The sequence below is a fragment of the Pyrgilauda ruficollis genome, unplaced genomic scaffold (genome assembly GCF_017590135.1).
Source record: "Pyrgilauda ruficollis isolate IOZ18807 unplaced genomic scaffold, ASM1759013v1 scaffold27, whole genome shotgun sequence".
NCBI lineage: Eukaryota > Metazoa > Chordata > Aves > Passeriformes > Passeridae > Pyrgilauda > Pyrgilauda ruficollis.
In genome coordinates this window covers 3,822,575-3,846,634 of record NW_024524044.1, presented here as the reverse complement: position 1 = coordinate 3,846,634, position 24,060 = coordinate 3,822,575, and the positions used below count along the sequence as shown (strand labels likewise).

At 38.7% G+C, this 24,060-nt stretch overlaps 1 protein-coding gene across 1 annotated transcript in view; it reads right to left on the bottom strand.

Moving 5' to 3' along the window:
• Positions 1-6,989: 6,989 nt before the first annotated feature.
• The window catches only part of TES (testin LIM domain protein), a 28,135-nt gene continuing 11,064 nt past the window's right edge, over positions 6,990-24,060 (bottom strand). The window contains exons 3-7 of the mRNA XM_041471588.1: positions 15,331-15,583; positions 13,852-14,187; positions 10,297-10,512; positions 9,619-9,777; positions 6,990-8,411 (exon numbers count right to left, since the gene is read on the bottom strand). Coding sequence (XP_041327522.1) covers positions 8,220-8,411; positions 9,619-9,777; positions 10,297-10,512; positions 13,852-14,187; positions 15,331-15,583 — 1,156 coding nt within the window. The 3' untranslated portion in view covers positions 6,990-8,219. The remainder of the gene's footprint in view (positions 8,412-9,618; positions 9,778-10,296; positions 10,513-13,851; positions 14,188-15,330; positions 15,584-24,060) is intronic.

Below are 24,060 nucleotides of genomic sequence, written 5' to 3'. Positions count from 1 at the left end.
AGGTAAAAGGATAAAAAGGATTCCAAGCAGTGCATATTGATACCTTCCATGCATTGCAGTTAAATTAGGGTGGGCTTAGAACCTGTCTCTTTGCTATGATTAAGAGATTTGTAGAGGAATATTCAGTTTTAGAGACAATTTCCCTAATATATTTAAAAAAACCTGAACAAAATAAAACAAAGAAGAAATGGAATAGATACAAGTCCACAAAAGTGGCCTGAAAAACTTCTGAATGCCTGTCATATTGAGAGTTTTTGAAGCGAAAAAAAGTGCATTGAATTCCTGGAATGAGAGAGATGCTGTTTGTATTCTGCCCACAATGTTCTGGCTCCCTATTCTGAAAGGTCATTAAAATGTTTTCTAAGAACTGATGAACTGTTTACTGATTTTATTCTTACTGATTAGTCTTGATTTGTCTCCTGAATACACCACCAAAATTACTAATTAAAAATACCTCCCAGCTTGTTTCAGCTGGAACTTTAAGCTATGTTGTTGACTTTTTTCCATATTTTCTTTGATGAATATGTGTCCAACTGAGACAAGATAAGCCTCAATAGCTTCCACTGAGTCAAATTTCTATACAAAATAACCAAAAGGTGTCAGTACCTGAACCTTGTCTGTCAGAATGTGCCATTTTTGGGTCCAGAACTTGAAATGCAGTAAAAGTTAGAGCCATAATGCTGAACAGAGGGTCACACCACCAAAACACACCAGTAGGAAATGCTGCAACGTGGAGTTTTCTGCCTGTTCTGAAGCTTGCTAGTGTCAGATAGAAATGGGTGCAGACCACACTGAAGTGTTAGTTAAGGTACTTTTGGAAAGACTCTTCAGACTGAGTCATGTGTGGATGTGTTTGCCATGTAGGCGGTCTGTGTGTGAGACAGAGAAGCCTCTTCTCCTGTAACCTTAGCCAAACTTGGCAGAGGGATAGACATCTAATATTAAGTTCCTAAAAGTTTCAAAAAACTTGCAAAACAAGTTTTGTCTGTTAATGCTGAACCTCTGCTGAGCCTCAGACTCTAAACAGACAACATAAATTTCACATGGGCAAGTAAAATCTAATGAATTCCCTAATCATGGGAAATGCATTAGTCAGAGTGTGTATTAAGCCACAGAAACCCTCGGAGTTCTTGCCTTTATGGAGTCTCTGCTACACAGCAAATGTAGATGATGATAAAAGTCATAAATACATTTATAAGTATGGTTTCCCAATTAGATTCTTTGAAGTCTACAGGAGAATCTCTTGCTGCAAATTAATATAGTACAATTAGATTGTCAATTAATCACAAAACCTCTGGGAGCTAAGCTGCTTTGGTTCAGGTACCTGGAAATGCTTTGGCTGTCGTAAGGAAGATGCTATGGAGCAAAGATCTTTGCTGGAGGGAGAAAGGTAGGCACCTTTTCAGTGGTGTGTGACAGTGAAAGCCAGAGCAGGCCAGGAGATAAATAGAACTAAATTACAACTGTCATTGGAATAAGCAATGACAAGCTGTGACTTGGCTGGATGAGGCCCTGAGTAACAATGTACCCACAAATTTTATCCCACTTCCAGCAGAGGATTGAACTGGATGACTCCTAGAGGTCTCTTCAGTTTAAACCTTTGTGTGATGTTATGAGCCCTCAAACACTGATTTCACAGCTGAAAGATGGATACTTTATTTTGCTTTCATGTTGCTCTATGTGCTCTAATTCCTCCTAATGAGATGTGAAATTCCTCAGAATCAGATCTCCTTGCTAGGAAGAGTCATAAAGCCAGCCTGAGGCAGCAGACTTCAGCACACTGCATCAGACCACTAGCACACAAAACCACTTTTGCTTTATTGAAATGAGGCACACCTATTAATCACCATACAGGTGTAACACATAACTTTTTAGGCATAAGTGTGCAACATTAGGAGCATGGATTACTGCTGAATCACAGAATCACTGAATGGGTAGAACTGGAAAGAACCACAGGGGTCATCTTGTTCAACTTCCCTGCTCGCAGGGCCATCCAGACCCCATGGCACGGGATTGTGTTTAGGTGCTTCTTGAATATCCCCAGTGAGGCAGACTCTACAACCTCTCTGAGCAGACTGTTCCAGTGCACAGTCATCTGCACAGTAAAGTTCTTTTTTTATATACAGGTGAATATAGGATGCACTTCCTGAGCATCAGTTTCTGCCTGTTGCTTTTTGTGCTATTGCTCAGCACCACTGAGCAGAGCCTGCTTCTCGTGCCTTTGACACCCTCCCTTCAATACTGATAGACATTGATGATGTTCCCACTCAGTTGTCTCTTCTCAAGGCTGAAAAGTCCCAGCTCCCTCAGACTTTCCTCATAAGAGATGCTTCAGCTCCTCAGTCAGCTTTGTTGTCCTCTGCTGAACCCACTCCAGAAGCTCCACGTCTGTCTTGTACTGAGGAGACCAAAACTGGACACAGCACTCCAGATATGCCTCATCAGGGCTGAAGAACCACCTCTCCTCATCACCTTGATGTCATCTTGAAGTCCTCTTCTTCTTATCTCACAACCTTGATTATTGCAGCCTGGTTCTTACCCTCAGGGTCTGACTTCTACCCATAGCAATTAAACAGCATCATCAATTTTCCTTTTCTAGAGTAACTGAACTTCAGCACTCCATATTTTTTAGCTTTTATTAGTAAGCCAAAACTATTTCACAGTCCTCCCATGATTACATGGCTTATTATATGCTTTCCCTCTACTTTCCTGCTCTGCTCATGCTAATTCTAAAATATCTTCCTTGTGCCTCTTTCTTCCATCCAAATTCCTGGTCATGCTCTTTTCCAGTTCTGCACTGCCTTCCAGACTTACTCCTTAAAGCCTTCAGAACATCTTTCAGTTCAAGACTTATTTTCCTGCTGTTTCCCGGAGCCGTGCCCTGTGGATGCAGCAGCCCGTGCGCTGAGCGCAGCACAGACGGCATCTGCTGGGGGACTGAGGAACATCAGGCGCCTGCTTCCAAGAATTCAGTTACTGCCAACAGAAAAATCAAGTCTTGACTCATGTAAACAACTCAGGGCAACCAATAAATAGCCTCGATGCTTTATTGTGACACTAATTTTTTTTTTGACAAATGAAAAGTTAACAAATATATGAAGCTTGACTAGTCTCTCATAAACTGGGTGCAAAAGTTTTCTGTGACAATGCTGGGCATGAATCCAAATCTGAACAATGCTGGGCTTAATTTGTAGCAGAAACATCCTCTTGTTTTTTCACTTGTTTAGCGAGGAGGCAAAGGGGGAAACTGATCTGTAACACTTTGTCGTGATTGCTCATAGCAGTCACCGAATCCAACATTGCAGCTCTGGTGGTGGCACCCTGAGGCAGGGATTGCCTCCGTGCTTGCCAGAGATAAAACCTGTCTGGCTCAGCTTTTGTGAGCTAGGCAGTGAACACAGGGTGGCAGTCTACAATCTGAGCCTGGCTCAGAAAGTTTGGACTTTTGGTCCCTAAAGCTCCTTTACCCGTCGTTTTATGTTAATAAGGACATGGAAAAAATGAACATGTTATTTTTAGTACTTGATGATAATTAAATGATATGTTTTCCATTTAGCACTTACTTCTAGGGCCTCTTTGGCAGTACACTTTACTAAGTACCATTTTTTGGCCTTATGCTTAATTAACAAACTCAATTTACCTTTTGGCAGAAGGATTGAGTAAAGGCAGAGGTAGAAGGCCCTGGCCCATAGACTTTTTCAGCCTCAGCACTTTGAAGAAATAACGCAGGAGATGCAATGAGTGCAGAGGCTGCAACTTTATACCATTAATAAGCAGATTTTGTCTTTGCAAGACAAAAATCACCAAATCTGCTTCTGTGTGATCCTACTCACTGCTGAATGCTAACAGTATAGCAATACAACTACAATGGTGTTTTTCAGTTAACATTAAAAAACATTCGCTTTTGTACTGTGTGTAGTACTAGCTACACATAGTATCATGTGTACTTTAGGTTGACTATGAAATTCTTAATTGCTTTGGTCTACCTACAATGGATGATATGAAGGGTGCCTATTTGGAGCTGACACCACAGCTCGATGGCTGGGATATTCTCCCAGAAGGTGAGAGGGAGAATTTGGAGCTAAAATGCTTGAGGACAGCCTTGTATCCAGACTTCCCACTTTTGGAAGCAAACACTTCATTCTTTCAGAGACACAAAAGAAGGTGAACAAATCTTGCCTGTGTTTCACACTGAAAACAAGAAAGAAAATAACATTTGCATTCAATGGAGACTGATGGGTATGTGACAAGCAGTTGGAGAGTGTTCCTGTCAGTTCTAGGATAAAACAGGGCACTCCACAGTCCTGACACACGGAGAGGTGTGGAGGCCTAGCAAAAGATTTTCGACTGGCCTCTCCTACCCTTTTTCACCACTCAAAAACATTCATGTATATTGATGTGAATCGGACTGGAATCTTCTCTGCCAGTGTTTTGCTTGGGCTGAGAAAGGAAGACTACTTGGCACACAGAGGACTACTCTTGTGGAGGTGTTTTTTAAGATTGCTTTCCACTGAGATTCAACAAGGTATGGGATGCTGCTGTGGCAGGAGAGCATGCCCAGGACCTGAGGACACCCTACCTGAACTCTGAATTTCTGCCCTTGAACACATAGTAGCTCCCTTCAGCCTGCTCTTAGCACAGCCATTGTGCCCCTGCTCCTTTGCAGAGCTTGCTGCTGGGTGAATCGCTGACCCTTTCATGGACTGCCAGCCTCCTTCCTGCCACCCATTCCCAGCTCTAGCATCCCAAACCCATGCAAAATTGATCAGAGGTTACTGAGCAAAATGTTACCATTCTGCCACTCCTCCCTCACCAGTTCTGGGAACAGAGGGTCTGGAGTGTCCAAGTACTTCTAGTTCTGCAAGCAAACACTTCTGTGCTAATGGTCATTACTACTACAAAGTCAGATAATTTTGCTTCACACCATTAACTCTCTTCAGATTCAAAACCTATGATTCTGGAAGCAAATGGAAAGTTGCTGTGTTGGTTGCTCTTTAGCATGTCTTTTAATACATAAACTTTAGATTTCCAGAGGTAAAAGATTAAAAGATGTTTTTCTTCTATTTATAGCATATGTATAACCATACAAAGTTTGAAATGTAATCCAAATCTCAGTAAAATTAGATGATTCCCACCATGTATAAATATGTTACTAATTCAAAGATGTGTTTCCTTAGCTTTGTTCTTTGAAAGTTTTTGCAAAGCTTTTACCAGCCTCAATTTTACAGACACACAGGATATTTCTTCCTTAAATAAAAAAGATTTAGCTATTAAAATGACTGCTTATAACTCTTTCTTACCAACAAAGTTCTACTCTTCAGCAAAGAACTTCAACATTCAAGAGAGGACAAAATTTTATCTGGAAAGTATATATTTTTATTACTGAAGTATGCAAAAGCTTCCAGCTTCTATTCTTAGTTTATTACGATAAATAGGTCCAAAGGGACTTCTAATAAAATAGCTAAAAAATGCAAGAGAAAAAACCCCAACACTTTACTGCCAATATTTTTATTATGACAGTGACAGAATGAACTCTCCTTAATGCTTGTTTTTGAGCTCCAGTATGTTGACATATCTTTCAGCTAACACAAGAAAGCATTATCTGCAGGAACATTAATTCCTTTTCAGCTCATTACAAGAACAGCTCAGCACTCCTAATCATCTCTGACCTATTGTGAAGTCACACAGCACTATCTTTACTCTCTGTATCACATGTATGTTACACCTGACATTCTTAAGACATGATCCTTTTCAGTTACTGCATGAACAGAAATTAAACTTTGGATACCCCACAGGAGAAACACCTAGATGCATCAGGTTCCAGGGAGGGGAGCCAGGGGGATCAAGCAGGCAAGGGAAGATACTCGAGTGCCAGCTAGAGCCAGCAAGCCAACATGCTTCAGAAGAGGCCTGGAAAAAGTTAGTCCTAGATGATGGACTATTGAAATTGTTTGGCTTGACATAAATTTTCTCAGCAATTGTGTCTTGATGGAATAAGTAACCCCTGAAGTATCTCCTGCTCAGCTTTGTAAATGAAGGTTATACAATAATAAATTTTAACAAACAAAACTGTTCGAAACAAGATTTAAAGGGAAAAGTATGACTGCTATCAGTCCAACTAATCACATTAATGAGAAAGCTGTTGCACAGCACGGCAAGGAAAGGGCAAGGAAAGGTGCAAAAGATCTTTTCACAGTTCTTTATAAAAGCTGCGTCTTTCAGCAGATGCAGCTGACTTTATGTTAGCAAGTGGCTGAGGACAGATGTACTCAAGACACATAAACCCCAGTAACTATTAAGCTATCTTATGGACAACCATTAAATAAGACCTTATCCCTCCCCCAGACACCATTCTCACAGCATTTCCTGTACAGGTTAAAGTACATAAACTGGTGCAGGTTAAGTAGCACTTACATGGAAAAACCTTCTCTTACTGAGACATTCTGGTGTTCCTTGGTTTAAACCTGCAAATCTGGCAAGGATACAGGTTATTGGTATGAGCTGAAATACATATACTTTTTGTGCTGCCTGAGGATCTCTGAGAAAAGCTGCACAGGCTTCAAAGAACATGGATGTAAAGTTTACGACTTGGACAACATATAAAAATCCCAATGTATCTCAGTGGGTCTTATTTTCACAGGACTCAAAGGATCATAATGAATTTTACTTTCTTGACACACTGCCTCACTTGTATAGATTCAAAACTTCCCATCCAATGTCTCAAAATAGTTTATGTGAACAAAAAAACACTGAATTCTGAAGTTGTGCATTTGTTGGAACAAGACCCGCTGTTTTGCACCTATAAGCATATTAACAATGTCACACAAGACAGTAACCACTGCACAATCATACAGGTCTTCAGCTTTTAGGAAATGATGTCCAAGCTAAAGTATAGGAATATTGCCCTTCCTCCTTGCCTCCCCTGAAGGGGACTGAACAAGAACAGAATTAGTAGACAATTTAAAGTGAAAACCACTATTTTTATTTATAGGTGCTACAATACAATCACCATAAAACTTACAAGAACCGAACATAAGACTTGCATAGACTTTTCTTTAAAAATTAATTATTTTATTATTTTTTTCAGGCCAAAGATTCCCCATTCAGTGTTTGGCACAAAGACATCTAAGAAGCTTCGCTGTAGGTCTATAATTATTAAATACAAGAAAGAGCCACACATTTGGTTTATCTAGTAAGCAAAGCTAATACACAGCTATGAATTTTTTCACTCAACTACTGGAAGTTTTCTGGGAAAGATTTCTTCATGCTTTGGTTCAGAACTTGTAAATCAAAAGCAGGACCCATTTGCAGAAATACATTCTTGGAAATGCATACAGTACTATGTGCCACATTCCTCTTGATAGAAGGCACAACTTAGGAAAGGAACATTCATGATATAAAACAGAAGCCAGTTCTGAAAGGCTAGAAGTGACACCCACTACTTCTGGCAATTTTTTTTTTGCTCTGAGCAAGACCCGCTCTTATTTTCTAACACCAACAACCCCCACACGCAATCTATAACATAACTTTAGTATTTGTAAAATTAAAGCTTTTCCAGGCATGAACAATTGCAAAAAAGAAACATGAGCCAACATTTTTCTACTGGTGGAGTTACTTTCAAAACTAGACATGAGAAGTTACTATTGCCCAAGAACTCATGTGTCAAAACCAAAGAAATTACTGAAGGCAAATTTTTTTAAGTGTCATTCTCCTTGCATACTGAAGTCAGGAAAACAAAGCTGTACATGGCAGTAAAACTGATCATTTTGTCTAAAGTGCTTGATGAAAGCAGAAAACCTATAAAAATTATAAATTAGTGAAACCAGAGGTGGAAGAGTTAAATTTATCATACAAAACAAGATAAATCGGAGCATTTTCATATTTTCTTGTTCCATTAGACAAGATACAGCAGAAAGATTCTTCACAGTGAAGAGCTCCCTTAGAATGTATAGAGTTGGTAACACATTTTTTTCTTCCATTTCTGTGATATGAAGTAATTTGAAGTAAGACTCAGAAACAGTATTCCAAAAGAGAAAATATTATTATAGCTAAGAAATGAGGATTACATAGGAAGCTTTAGACATTTTAAAAAAATCTTTGGGAAATGCTATTTAATACTTTCAATAATTTTAAATGCCCTGACACTATATATTTTACAGTAGAAATGCAAGAGCCTTTGGAACACAGCAATACTTGATTAGTTCTGTGCATGCCTACTTTTAGGACATCATCTTTTCCTTACATCCCACTGAGCAGAAAAGCATCCCTTCCACAGATATGAACTTCTGGCCAATTAGACACTTGCTGCAACAGGAGCACAAGAAACATTCTCGCTTAGCATGCCAGTTGAAGTTGTTGTACGTTACACGCTGAACCTCCGGATCTATAGCGTTGCGACAGCCTTGGCAGATCTGTTGAGAAATAAAACAACACTGAAATGAAGCACACACATGCTCTCTTCAGGTGCAATAAAACCTGGAATTCCTATATGTTTTTGGAGGACAGAGACAAGCGTTAAAAGAAGCCTTTAAAAAAAAGTCTCCAGCTTTAGATTTTTTTCTTTATTTTTGAAGTGTTTTGATTAGAATTCAGCTGAGGGCACAGAATAATAAAATGAACATGCAAGTTATTTGCTGCTGGGACTAAGCTTAGACAGTTATGATGATTAGGATTTCCCACTACCCAAATAATCATAAAAAGCTTTTATGTCAAAAGGCACAGATCTTCATATATTAACCTAAATATGTGAAGAGATTAGCTGCAAGTCTTCCTGTGCATTGATAGCTCTGTGCTTATGCCAAATAATTAAGGGTTATGAGAAAGTCCTGAATGCAATTTATCTTAAAATCTGGTTGTTCACAAATTATAATTTAGATTGAGAAAGTTAAAAGAAAAAAACTAGCCTCTCCAAAAAAACAATTCCTCACACCTATCTCATAATATTATTTACTGCCAACTAGAGATGACCATTTTTTTTCTCTATTCACTATATAAATCACCTAGGTGCACATTAGACTGAGCCCCAACTAGTAGCTAGCTAACTTACAGATATGAATGGACCATCATCTCAGATTAGTTTTCAGCATAACCACAAATCAAGAACTACCATTCTTTTCCAAATTTCTAGTTTTATCCTGTCAATCACTCTCCTTTTTAACAAGTGTGTGTTGAAATAAATGAAACACAAGTACCTGGACTGCAGTATTTAACTACAGGCCTTTAGCAGCAGCTGAAGTTGATTCCCACCAGGCTCAATGAACTACAATTGATGAGAACTAAACATTTAGCAGCAACACTGATCTTCACCTACTTTATTCCTTCTGTTACCAAATCCTGCTTCACCACTGGCTACGTTCAAGGTGTTTTACCAATAGGCTCCCCCCCTCCACCCCAGCAGCGGCTTTTGTTCAAGTTTATGAAGTCACAAAACACTTGCCTGCCTAAAGTTGTGGGTTTTGGTTTCTTTTTCCTGAAGGGAAAGATGACTGACTCAAGCCTAAATATTCAAATTATACTCTTCAGATACTCCCAGACTGAGAAGAAGTAAGAGTTTGAAGCTCCACAGACTTATGTTCCCTTCCTTCACAACACCAAGACACCTGTAAGGACCTTACTTACCACAGCATGGTTCTTCATGTAGCAGGATTTGCAGACTGGCTTGTCATTCACTGTTATATAGGTTATCCCGGCCAAAACACAATCACAATCAAAACAGCAGAAGTGTTTCAGATGCCAGTTTTGCCCTTCCGCGAGAGTATATTCATTGCTGAATATCAGCTATGAGGAAGATACAAACAAGTGTACAAGTAAACAAGTACATTCATTTCAACAGTGTACCTTTCAATAAATCTAGCCTCTGCATGTTTTGTGATTTGCAAGGAACTCCCAGTGGTTCCACCATTGTTTGTTTCCCAAGAGCCTCCATGCTGCTCCCAAGAGCTCACAGATGCCAGAGATCCCAGGAGAACTGTTCCCTGTTGCTGCCCAGGGTCAGTTTGACCTTAAGTGCCCCTGATTAGGAAACAACTGCATAAGTGTGACTTCTTGGAAGAATTTGCCCTCACATATCACATCCTATGTCCCTATAGATTGTGTAAAATCACCACTAAATCCAAAGCAAACTATGGATTTTCTGAATGTGCAGTGTCCATACTGGTTTCAGTTCTTTGCAACTAAAATATCAACTATACTGGTGAAGGCATATCATCTTCCTGCACTGAAATGTTTTAGTAACTCCTAAATACTTATCAGGGAACAAACTTTTGTGCTAGAAGAAAGGACTAGGATATTTCCTACCTCATCACATCCAGCACAGCGGGGTCTTTCACTGTCACAATAATGTCTTCCACAATACAGGTTACCATTCTTCCAGAAATAGATCATGTCTACTAGAAGTTCACCACAGGTGCAACAGACGAAACAACCTGGATGCCACAATTTGTCATATCCAGCACGTTCTGCATAGACAGCTGGGTCACCCTCCTTCATGTGTAGTTTGCAGTGATAGCAGGACTGGAAAGAGGTTATTACCAAGTTAATTAAGTCTTTGAGAGCTGTATTTATAAAAATTACATACTATCGATATTTTTAATAAGTTCCATCTTTCCAGACTGAAATTCAAGCATTAGTTTAATCCCACAAGTAGACAGCAGTGGTTGAGGATATACCTGTAGTGTAGTTTAGGTTTAACTAAGCCATTCAAGAGGATGCACATTCCACTGTCATAGCATTAGTGCTCCTTAAAAGGTTTGTTGTACTTTGCTGTATTCACGTTCTGCAATTGCAGTCCAGTGTTTAAATAAAACAACAGGCAATTAAAATTCATGTTATGTTCTGTAAACCTTACATGCTTATGAACAAGGACAGAATAATGATCCTCCATGCAAGCTAACAACTATGACTAGAATGCATGACAAGGCAATGGCTGTACTTATAGGTCATGAGAAGACCAAGCCATATCTGCATCACTGGTGGGGAAAATAAAAAATTAGTGAATATTTCAAATTGATTCTGTTTAAAGCTGTGTTCTAGGGATGCTAGTCACTCATGGCTGCTGTCCAACAGTCTGTTACTAATGATTTTAGGACAGGAGAGTGACTATGGATAAACTACAAAGTACACATAAACAGCTACACTACAAATAGTTCCAGAGACTTCACAATCAATGTTCTGCCCTATACCTGCCTACAGAGAGGGTCGTGTCATCAAGTAAAAAAACACATGATTTATGTTTCTGAAGCAAAATTTTTTTATCTACAGTTTAATCACCAGTTTGGCATTTCCTGCACTCCAGCTGGTCTGTGGACTGGGCTGAACATCCTGGGAAGGTTTTCCTCTATGACTCACATCAGCCACAAATGGCTTTGTGTGTTCATATAAAAATAAAATACATATAAAGTGCCATGGCTACAAGGCATATTGATCAGATCCCAGATGCCTGACAATTTCAAAAGATAGACAGAAAGCCGCCAATAGAAGAAGAATTTGGAACAAAACAAAATGCGGAATGTAGGGAAATTAATGAAAGGGAAAGTTCAAATATACATGTATATAGAGGTTTTGACCTTTCTACTTTAGACCTCACACTCCAAGAGAAGTCCACTGGAAGGTTAAGAAGCTGCCTAGACCCAAGTCTAGGCAAGGTGATTCACTTGCCTATCATTTATACAACATCTCTAGCTTTGGTAGTTAAAAGGTACATAAAAATTTCCTTCTTTACAAGATGAAAATATGCTAAGTACCTATTTTTCTTTAATGCAGGTTTCAGTCATGGTGAAAAAGCTTTGTATTTGTAAACACAGAGACAATTATTATAGGTACATTTACATTCACAGTGGAGGTATATTTACATTGATAGTGGAGACTTGGTTGTTAGCGTTGTTTGGTTTGCTTTTTATTTTTTATCAGGTTTCAAAGAAGTGCAGTCTATTCCTATAATGAAAGTTAATTTTTCAAGAAATTCTTTTTAGCACAGCTACAGGAATACAGCTTTCATACTCAGTCTGAGAAACAATGTACAAGAAAATCTGATGAGCAAGAATGCAGAACCAATAAAAAAAGTGTAGACATGGATGGCATTCTTCTGCTAAGTATTTAAGAGCTCTTCTGTATCAATTTATGCTGAACTGTCAAAAAGCAGTTGAGATAATGCTAAATCATACAGCTGAAACAAAGTCTTGTTGCAATAATTAGACCCCTCCGCCAAATACTTGAAAATAACATATCTAAATCCTGATTATTTAACCCAGTGTACACTCAGCGCCTAACAACAGATAAGAAACCCAAATGTTCACTTATGCTATAAAGCACCTACAAGCCTCTTTCTAAATCACAGCCCACAGTGATAATATATGCTTGGCTTAAACTGCAGGAAGAATACTCAGGTATTCTGGAGTAAGAAAAGTTTGGAAGTGACGAACAAGTGTAATGTAAAAAACAAAGCACCTTCTGACACAATTACTCAAGAGGACAGAGTGCCTCCTGCTATTGACTTATTATAGTCCAAGGCAGTTTGTCAGCAGGGCACAATGCAAGATGTCATTTCTGTAGGTCTTTCTTGAGGAGATAAGTTAAGAATTGCTACTGTGAAACTACACTAAACCAGCAGGAAAGGCTGATGTAAAACAAAATGACAGTAACCTAATCAAGCCATAGTAAAATAACTTGTTTCTTAGACTCTCCATAACAAGACAGTGACCAAAAAAACCCCCCAAAAAAAAACAAAACCGTACAAACAAACAATAAACCCCAACAAATAGCTACAGGTAAATGGCACAGCTTGAGAATTTTTTGGGTAAGTGGCCATGTCCAAAGTTACAACCTAAGTGCTGATTTTAGATTTCACACCAATAGTCATATATACTGTCAGTTCAGAAACAAACAACAAAACCACATCACTCCCCTCAATAATACCAAAAGCTACCATTCTACAACCAATGTTAAGGAAACCTTTTTCTGCATCTAGAACTTGTATATTAATTTTCTGTAAGCAACTGGCAGACAAATGTTTTTAAGGATTCATACACATATTAGCAACATTTCTAGAAATCAACTTATAGTAGAGCTTTTGACACTTCTAAGTAATGTCTACCTCCACTAAACTGATTTAATGTTCCTTCAGTAATCCTATCCCTATTTTGAATTTGTAATTGGTAGTTGAGGCATGTACAGCAGTAGTTATGTCAGAAATACTTGATTAAGTATATAATTTTTGAAATATCAATGAAAACTGGATAGTTTTATATACTTTGTTTTTTGTTGAGCTATTAGAAGGAGAAATCAGATGCCACAAGAAAAAAAATAGATAAGAAAATGGAGCTGAATATGAAAAGAAGGCTAGTCAAAAGAGCCATTGTATGGTTCAACTTGTTAGACACAGGATGGAGACATGTTACTTTATTATACCCGAATTTAATTTCATTTGAAACACAATTTGTCAAGTGGGTAATTTCAGTGCTCTTATAAAAAAGAGGAGAAAACAAGCTTCTAAAATTAAACTAACTTTTCAAGAGGAAAAGAATATAACAATTAGTCCATAAGATGACACAAACTTTTTGATTATTATTCTGTAAAAGCCACCCTAATATACTATCTCCAAGCTAACATGTTTTTGCACTGAGGATGAAAGTGTCACCTAGGAAGTTACTTGCTGCAATGAATTAAATACTATCAGAAACCATGGCTCTATGCAGACATTCACAACATTTTCCAGTTCCTTCTTTCCCTCCCCAGATTTTTTGCTATTCCAAAATAACAATCTAATTGGGTTAAAATGACCAAATAGAAGGTATATCAGATGATAATATACCTTTATATATACACCTTGCTTTATCTTTCCCTTCTTATACTTACATATTGAGATGCTTTTTGATTTGGGGACTTTTCCATTGTTCCAACAGCAGACGAGGTACCTCTGCCACCACCATTTTTCAAGTTATTCTCATCAGGAGCTCTCACTTCCACATCACCAGGGAGCTTGATATCTCCTACACCAAGTGCCTCTTTTTTGTACTTCTTCACAAATTGTTCCATATGCCTAACTTCACTGGGGGAAAGCTCGTGGCACTTTGAAGGATCCTGATCGTGAGCAGGCAGCTGCTTTGCCAACTGCTTCTTCCTGTATTGCGCGCCTTCCGAGCCAGCAACAGGCTGCTTCTCCCTGGGCAACATCTGCATGTACTGTTTAGCCTGAATCAGGAGGAATTACACATCAGATGGCACTTCAGCTACAGACCCATTCTCATAAGCAAACACAACTGAAGTAATCTCTACTGTTTTTAGCGACAGTCACATTTGTCAAAAACAAGATTTTTTTCCATAAACATTAAGCTCCTGAAAAAGTAATAGAGATAAAATACAGCAGATGCATTAACTGGCTTCTTCCCAGAGTAAGAGAAAGACTCCTTTTTAAGCCTTTTACAACATACAGAAAAGAGTTATTACTTCTCTGAATAAATAACATTTACACAGTACCTTGTCTCTATCTATGAATACTGATCATGAGTACAGTCTCAGAAAAGTAGAAACTGAAATAATCTGCTTGGGACATCCAGCCCATTGAAGAAATAACTCTAGCTAAATTAAGAGAAAAAATAAAAACCCTAGTTTAAATAAAGCAAAGACGAGGCTAAAAATCAAATTGGTAACTGAATGTTAAATAAGTCTTAGATGCACAAGGTTTGATTAATTCACCAAAAAGGAATAATTTGAGATAATGGCATTCTGGCATGGACTGCACATCATTTTGGTACAATAAATTAGTACTCAAAGTCTGAAAAGTGCAGTAAGATCCTCAGAAGGCTATCTACCATCTCATCTACTACAGCTGAAAATATACTAGAAGAGAGCTGCTCTTTCAGATGTCAACACTGACCTTGTTCTTGCCATATACAGTAAAAGCTATAAGCAAGACTAAGTGTTCTCCTTAACTTTAAACAATGATATAAATTGATGTGGTGTTGGGTATTGTTTTGGTTTTTTTCCCCTCTAAGCCTACTCTCCATGCAAATGTTTCAACTCCATTAAAAAAAGAAAAAAAAGAAAATAAAAAGAGAGCAAGTTACAGAAACTGGATTCCAGGGACTTAGTAGATAACTCTTAATCCTACGTATTAAAAAATACCTTACCTCCCCAGGTTTTAAGAATTTCTACAGACAAACATCCATAAAGCAAGATGACAGATCCAAGACTCATTAAACAGGCACCATATTTTCAGTTTGAGGATGAAGAAAGGAAGACTGCAAGAGGCAAAGTTATCCTTCCAGTAAGCTCTACTACTGTATCTCCCACCAACTCTTGCATTGAACATGACAAACTGTGAGCTGGACTTACAAGTGTCTGATTCTGAACAGGAGGAGCCCACTCATAAGTCACAGTATCAATGGTTATGTTCTTCTTGGCTGGCACGGGGCTGGTCAGTATCATTACATTGCGTTTATACAGGGGATTGCCATCATTCTTCAGCTTTGCAATGAGGGTTGTGTATTTCGTATCCTCAAAGAGTTTCCCCACTTTCCGATCTTCCTCACTGCTTGAAGGGATATCATGCTCCTCCTGGCCACATTTGCAGTTGCGACATATTTTCCTGAAATTCATGGAAACAGCAACAAAATTACAATCTCACACCATCTGGGTGTGTAGTAACATCACCAGGAACCCAAACCTTTGTTTTCAGTGCTTTGTTTAGGAAATATACACTTTTTCTGTCGTATATCAAATACCTCCTTTATGTGTCCTGTTGTATTATTTACATTATTTATTTACAGATATTGTCAACTATACTAATGCATTTTTAATATGAAGCTATGTAATTTCTTCAGTTACATCTCAGTACTGATCAAACACATACATATCCATTATCAGTCACCTACCAGATTTATTATAAGATAACTCAATACACCAACATGATTCCCCCAGCAATCATTTGCTTGGGATTTTAGTTTTTCAATTGCTCTTCAAACATTCAAAGTTACATGCACTATACTATTTTCTTCATATGTATTTCACTGTATGCATGATATTTGGTTATCACCAAGTTGCTATTGCCTGGAAACAAATATTTCCAAGAAAGGAAGAAAATGCATACAGACATTTGAAAAGTATAATTGCACCAAGTTCTGTTCAAAGCACACAATTTAAGAGAAGATGAAAGAAAAGTTAAAGGCTTATATGGATAAAGGCTTTCAAAACAGCTCTGAACCAAGTCAGAGGTACTCTGGCACATGCTGTAGAGAGACTTTTCACAGAAAACAGCCTTAAAAGGTATAAAAGTATATCTACTTCCTTGGATATAAATTATATTCTTCCATATACAACATATTTCAACTGCTTTGGCTAACGAGTATTAGAAAGTAATTTGTTACCTTAAGCATAATTAAACAATTCACATATAATGAACAGAACCTTGGATTAGACATGCTAGTTCTTTATTTATTAATAGCATCTCCAGAACTTCAGTTCAAAGCAGTCAGCCAGAAATCAGTGAAATTAGATATTAACTAAAGGTTCTTATTACAGACTAAGAAAACATATCAACCTTCTAGATCTCTAGAATTTGAAGAGGAATGAGCAGTGTTTCACCCCATTATTTATCCTTCATACAACAAATAGCATAAACTATTAGCTATAAAATGCTTCTGAATTCTGCCTGCCAAAACTCATCATTGTTCTGCACCTTGCTTTATGCAGTCTTGAAGGCAAGTTAGGTACCGTAAGGTATGTCATAGGAACACAACAAGAATATGCCATGACTACAGCAAGCCCCTGAGGTAATGGGAAAGGAAGGAGAACCTGTAATTGGCAACCTGAAGTGATACACAGCCAGCCCCAAACATATGCTCTCTACATGAACACCAGTTTAGAATGTGGGGTACTAACGTTTCAGTGTGTGGTGGATGCTGCACTGGTCATTTGGATACACAGAAAACATACACTGTGGTAATTTAAGTTATAAAGCCCCCTCCAAATAAAAATACCTAAACTCTAAAAATGAGCCCCTCATGCAAAAATAAGAATGTTAAGTAGAAGTGACTTCACTTTGCAACACAAATACCTAAAGAGATCGCTGACTGAGATGTAGACTTTCAGCTTTCAACTCATTTCCACAACAGGAAAGATGTACAGAATTTCAAAGCTGATACTTACCTGAACAGCTACTATACACTAATCACTTTGCCATCTCCCAGTTTACCAATACATTCAAGCATGAACTAGCATTTCCCACTAAGCTTAAAGCTTTACTGTGCATCTCAAGCACTTGAAACATAAAATTTTTCAAGCTCTTCAACATCTGCCTACACAAGTCCTTTACATAGCTAATACTGAGAGACTATTTAATATACTAACAAAGCAATTCATATTCACTTTGCTCATCTTTTATGGCATGCATGTGATTATACCTTATTACCAATTCTCAGTCATATCTTTTTTGAGATCTAGTACCAGGTGACAGAATCAGACCTTGCTTTTTGCAGATTTAGTGATTTATGTCATGACCACCATGAAGCTTTATGCCTCAAAGCATACACGCCACTGGAATGGAAGTAGTTTGTCCATCCAAACAATGACACTAAACACTTTATTTACTCTTATAACTTAAATCTTTAGCAAGAGTAGCCCCCAGTTTTAGTCTTGTGTCTTATAGGATGTGATTTAATAACACTGGTGAAAACCAGACATTCTTGGGCTCCCTGCAGAGACTTATGCAATTGAAGTACAATCATGCTGTCCAGAACTGCTCTGCTTGCAAGACAGACCTCAGTAAGAACAGTTCATACTGCTGTAGTGCCTGTGTGGTCACAACTGCCACATGACACAGGCTGTACACTCTACCCCCACTATGGCATCCAACCACAGTAAAGCAGCATTGACAGCAGTGAGAGACCAGATCACCCTCTACAAGCTGTGGTGGAATTCATCCTAAGACTTTCACGTGTGCTGGAAAAGCCACAAGAGCACCTTATTTTTGCTCATGTTACGTCATGAAACTGCATATCTTTCTCCTAATATTATTCCTTCAGAATAGCTTAGAGATCCTGTTTCTACTTTCAATTAGATGAACACTGTGACTCAGCTGCTGTTATTATTCTTGGTCCCACCTTGAAGGCTTAACATTTCACTGACTGCAGTATCTGAGATTTTTTTTGCTTTCTTCATGAAGAAGTAGTGGTGAAGTGAAAGCATGTCCTTAGGTCCTTCCTGGGACTCACTGTGAAAACTGGCATAGAACTACTGTGCTTTATACTTGCATTGAAAATAATGAGGTATTCACTAATCTTCCGCACTAGAAACCCACTGAAACTAAGAATTTGAGTCTGTACATTTCAATCTAATCTCCTTGCTCCTTCAAAATTAACTGAATAATTCTTTGCCAACAGTTTGCAAGAAGCCACCACAGAGGCTATGTTACAAGTGGCCTTGGCATTAAAACTTGTGTACCATTATGCCTCTGAATACAGGACAAAACAATACAGAAAAAACGTGGAGAATGCTGAGTCACAACTGATGTCAGCATATCTTAGTAAATCAAAGGAAAATCCTCATGGCTGTTGCCATTTCCCATGCTCCCCAACGCTCCCCCTGGACCTCAGCCATATGAAGATGTCCATACAGGTACTAACAGTCCAAAAAAGTATCCTGTCCTGATTTATAGTCTTTCCTCTTGAATAATTTTCAGCACTAGAAGATATCCAGTTGATACATATGTAACTGTTCCTGAATAATACTGTTCACAATTTAGTCCTAACTCCTTTCACTAGTTGCCACAGCACAATCCTGCTCATTAGTCACTCACTTTCCCCTCTGAAGAAGGTATATGGCCAATGAATTCTCTTTAGAATAGACTGGCTGGTAATTTTTTTGACTGTATATTTTGGAGTATCCAGTATATAGTAAGGAGGTGTGAGGGACTCCTCCTTATGTCTTCACAGCTCTCAGGACCTCATCAAAGCACAGCAACGACCTGTCATCCCCCCATCTCAGCAATTTGAAAAGCTTTTCCCACTCAAAACATGGAAGATCGGGAGAAAACATCAAAATCTATGGAATAAAAAGTTGGGTATCACTGTAAAGACAGGTATATTAGATAATGCCTTGCTAGCAGGTCTTCAGTAGTTAGAAAGAACAAGGAAAAAAGGTATGGAGATTCCATTCTCTCTAGTGATGAATTCCTGTGTCCTGAATGTCTACTGACACGAAGGATCAAAGAATTTCAGCTCCTTCTCCAAAATCAAATGTAAACCATCCTCCTGATTGCCTACGTTTTGGTGTACAGAGAGGAAAAATAAGATGGATCATGATCCTTCCTATGCTGGCTCCTAGTGACAGGAGACAGCAGCTACAAGCACAGAGAAATCCTCAAAGACCTGGCAAGTCCTGAGGCTTGTGCCCCCCATGCAGAATGACTAACCTCCTCCTAATCAGAATCAGAAATTGAGATGGTCTGAATATCTCCAGTGAGGGAAACTTCACAACCTCTCTGGGCAACCTGTTCCAGTGCTTGGTCACCTGCACAGTAAAGAAGTTCTTTCTCATATTCAGGTGGAACTTCCTGTGCAGCAGTTTCTGCCCATTGTCTTCTTGCTCGGCACCACCAAGCTCAGCATGGCTCCAATCTTTTGACACCCTCCCTTAAGATACTGATAGACATTGATGAGGTTCCCTCACTTCTTGAATCTGAACAGGCCCAGCTCCCTCAGCCTTTCCTCTTGAGAGAGATGCTCCAAGGTGCTCCAGTCCTTTAATCATCTTTGCTGCCCTCCACCAAACCCATTCCAGGAGCTCCATGTCCCTCTTGCACTGAGGAGCACAGAAGTGGACACAGCACTCCACATGCAGAATGCACCCCAGGACACCACTGGCCTTTTTGGCCCCCAAGGCATACTGCTGGCTCAGGGAAAGCTTGTATTCCACAGGATGCCCAGGTCCTTCTCCACAGAGCTGCTTTCTAGTAGGTCAGCCTTCAGCCTGTGCTGGTGCATGGCATTATTCTTCCGAAGGTGCAGGACCCTGCATTTGCCTTTGCATTTCAGATGGTTCTCCTCCACCCATCTCTCCAACTTCTCAAAATCCTTCTGAAGGGCTGCACAGGACTCTGGTGTATCAACCACTCCTCCCAGCTTTGCATCATCAATGAAATTACTGAGAAGGCACTTTGCTTTGTCATCCAAGTTATGATTTTATGATTCCTTCTGTTATGTTTTTTTGCTATTAATGTAGCATCTAGTAATTGCCACTGCTTTGAACTGCATTTCACTGCTTCCCTGTCGGCTGCAGTATCAAAAAAATCTTAAAAGCCAACTTACGGCTCTCCCTGCCTTCCACATACTGTATCTGTGCAGAGAAGCCACATGATGAAAAAGATCATTCCCAAGCTTAAGAGTCTTGTTTTCAGAGATTTATTTTAACATCTTGGGAAGTCACATAGGGGACAGTTACCACTTTCTGGTATATATGTAACCAAGATAAATCAGAACCTTCTCTTCTGTTTTCAGCAACTTCTACTCCTGTCCCATAGTTCCCTCTAGTGGGAAATACATTCCCAAAGAGCAATATGTAACTGAGTAGTGATCTCTTACATCCAGCCTGACCCACTGGACATGTGCAGAGGCTGTTTTGCAGCCTGAAATAAATCTAACACCTAAATTAAAAAGACCTTCTCCACCTTCTGCTGCTGTTATGCTTGGACAGAAGCATGATTCTAAAGACAATTTTTAAAGCAAAAGCTATTAACACACTAAGATAAACCAGGCAATTGTTAACCATTCAACTACCATTGTAGACCACATCTCTCATTTTATTCATTTCCTATTCAGCTTGCAACACTGAGGCTATCAGAACTTCAAAATTTAGGAATAAATTTTACTAAAGACTTGGTTTACCACCATTTCTATACTAGCCTCAATTTACAGTTCTGCACCTATAAAACCTGCCCATACAGTGTGTCAAGATTCACAGCATAAATGTCTTAAAACAGCATGTTTCACCCCAGGAGAGATCTATTCCAAACACTCCCAGTATAGAGAAGAAAGGTGTAGTAACTCCTCGTAAAGCCCTGCTACTCAATAGGTACACTTGGGTTTTTTGTGCACTTTACAATCTGACTCCCCAGAGGAAAAAACTGAGGGTCTTTTGTATGGAAGTACAAAAAAAGAAATGACATGTTGGCTCTTTGAGGAGCAGCATTTTCATATCAGACCAGGAGCTGCGCGATGCGCGGACGCCCCTCGGCCATCCCCAGGAGAGGGCAGCGTCAGCCTCGCACAGCCTGCAGCAGAACCGCGCCGGCACAGCTGCGCTACTGCCCCGCTTGCTGGGCTGCATCTGCCTCCTAGGGAGGTCACTGTCTTCATAATGCCCTACAGAGCTGTGCTTTGGCCTCCTAGCTAAAACAGCCCTGATAGGGCTTGCTAGTACTCGGCACTTCTGGCACAAAGTCAAGGCTTCCCGTTTCTGAACTCTGCCCCCACCCCACCTCAGCAAGTGGAAAAGCTGGGAAGGGGCACAGCTGACTCAAATTGGTCAGTGGGGTTTAAATACTCTATAATGAAAAGTGATAAAACAGAAATAGAGGATGAAGACAGCGTTTCTGACTTCTTAAGTAGTTACTGCTTGGAGACTGGCTGGGCATCAGTGTGCTGGTGGGAGATGGCCAGTGATTCCCTTTGCAGCACTTGCTCACCCACCACTTCACCTATTAAACTGACTATTTCAACCCATGAGTCGCCTCACTTTTGTTTCTCCTTTTCTGTCTTCCACCCTGATGTCTGGGACAGAGAGTGAGCAGCTGGATGGGTGTATGGCTGCTGACCAAGGTCAATCCCTACCTCCAATTATTCTCCCAATGTATAACTGTTTCTCTAATTACAACTCTTACTTCAACATTTGTCTTTTACAGACAAGTAGCAATTAAGTAAGTGGGTAAACTTGAACTGATTTTGATTATTCATGTTATAAGACAATATTCTGTCCACTTGTGCTAGTAGTTTGTTCCTACTTAAAACAGAGTTTCAGATTTAAAGGCTAACAACTAAGTAAAAAGATATTTGGGATGCAATGTGATCCATTTAAGTGGTGGACTACAAAAATGTATCCATCATGCAAAGCATATTAAGATATTTTTCCCTTTGAAAACTATTTATTCAGTAATGAATTAAGACTTCAGATTCACACTCTGTCCCCAGTAGCAGCTCTGCTGGAAAAACAGCTATTTTCCAACCCATTCTTGAATTCTCTCAATTGCTAACTTTTTGACTGTTTCAGAGGTATGTGCCACATTTGTCTGACACTTAGATGAAGCTTCTCAGACTACCTCCAGCCACCTTATTTACCAGGTCCATCCTATATGGCTATGTTCTGATGAGCTATGTTTTCAGCACCTGGCACAATGAGCCCTAAACACAGGAAGACAGTGCAATATGGATAAAGAAAAACACAGGCAATAAAACCCCAAATACACACGCAGAAGAAGACACATTTTAACTTTGCAATCATACTATGATTTAAATAAACCACTTTAGCCATTTTATTTCTTTTTATTCCAAATTTATTTATGTTATAGAATAACCTAGCAATTACAAAGTGCAACACTGGCAAGTAAAAAAAAAAAAGAGAGAAGGTTAACTGGACTTTTTAGCCATTTTATTTCTTTTTATTCCAAATTATTTTATGTTACAGAATAACCTAGCACTTACAAGGTGTAACACTGGCAAGAAAAAAAAAAAAAAGAGAGAAGGTTAACTGGACTTTTTCCTCCCCTACTTGTAATTTCCCCATCTAGTACAGTGACTATGAACAAAAGAGCTTTCAGTAGAAAGTAACACAATTTCTCATCTAACAATGGATAAACACTATTAACTGTTGCACTTTTTAAAAATTCTTTTATTGTATTACTTACATTAATTCCATTTTATTTACTATTACTTCTACACAGGACCCCTCAGTGATGCAGTGGATATTGAAAAAGTCCTTCCATAAATTATTTCTTTGATCTTTAGATGATCACATTTACCTACTAGTGCATAAACACTTCTTGATCCATGTCGTTATTTGTAAGTTGTTTCTAGTTGTTTCTATAGCTACATATTACAGATAAGAATATAGCTTCTTCATTATGTATCAACTTATAACACTTTTTTTGCTAGGTTTTGGGTTTTTTTGCCTGATTATTTTCTAAGCAGTCTCATCTGCAGTTAAATATTTGGGTGAAGATGTAAAATTTCCTAGGCCTTATCAGCACCTGATGTCACTACAGCTAGCATACAAAGGTTACCTTATAAGACAAAACAAAATTCTACTGCAAATGCAACTTTCACTCCAGCTAGGTAGCACTGGTTAAATGCAGTAATTTTCATTGATAGCACGTGCTAGTATTATTAACAGCTATTCTTCTGTTCTTTTCAGGCTTTTCCCTTTGAGAGGGACCTTTTTCCTAAAAAAATCAGAATTACTAAGCTTCATCTTAGAGCATGCCCAGTATTATGAGTGAACTGGGCCAGCAATACATAAATGCATTAATATACATATATACATATTGTTTCAGTAAATCCAAAAAAGTCTTAATGAAATAGAAAGTTTCTGCAAAAGTAAGGACAGACTATTTAGTGCGATCATCAACTCACCGATTTAGGAACAGTACACCATCCAAAGCTCAGTATTACCTAATTTATCTGAATTCATCTGACACACACAAGTGACACCTCCTCCCTATCTAATAAGTTGTAGGTGTGTACAATGTTGCAAATATTTTCAAAATAATTTTACATAGGATCTCAGATCAAAGCTTATGTATTTGGTCAGGAGTTGAAAAGCATTTTATTACAGAAATAAAACACACTTCTTCCCTCTCAAGTCTCTTAAAGTAAGGCTAAACATTTTTACAAATCTACTTCAATTGTTTAGTCAGCTAAAGCAAATGCTGCAGTAGAAGTACTACCATTCACTTCAGGGCAGATAAAATGGATGTTCACAAGTGATTAGATACACTGTTGTAATGCATCTGAGAATTTCTGGCCCTGAACCATGTCAGCTTTTTAAAAACATCTTAACAGTTTAATTGAGAGAGAG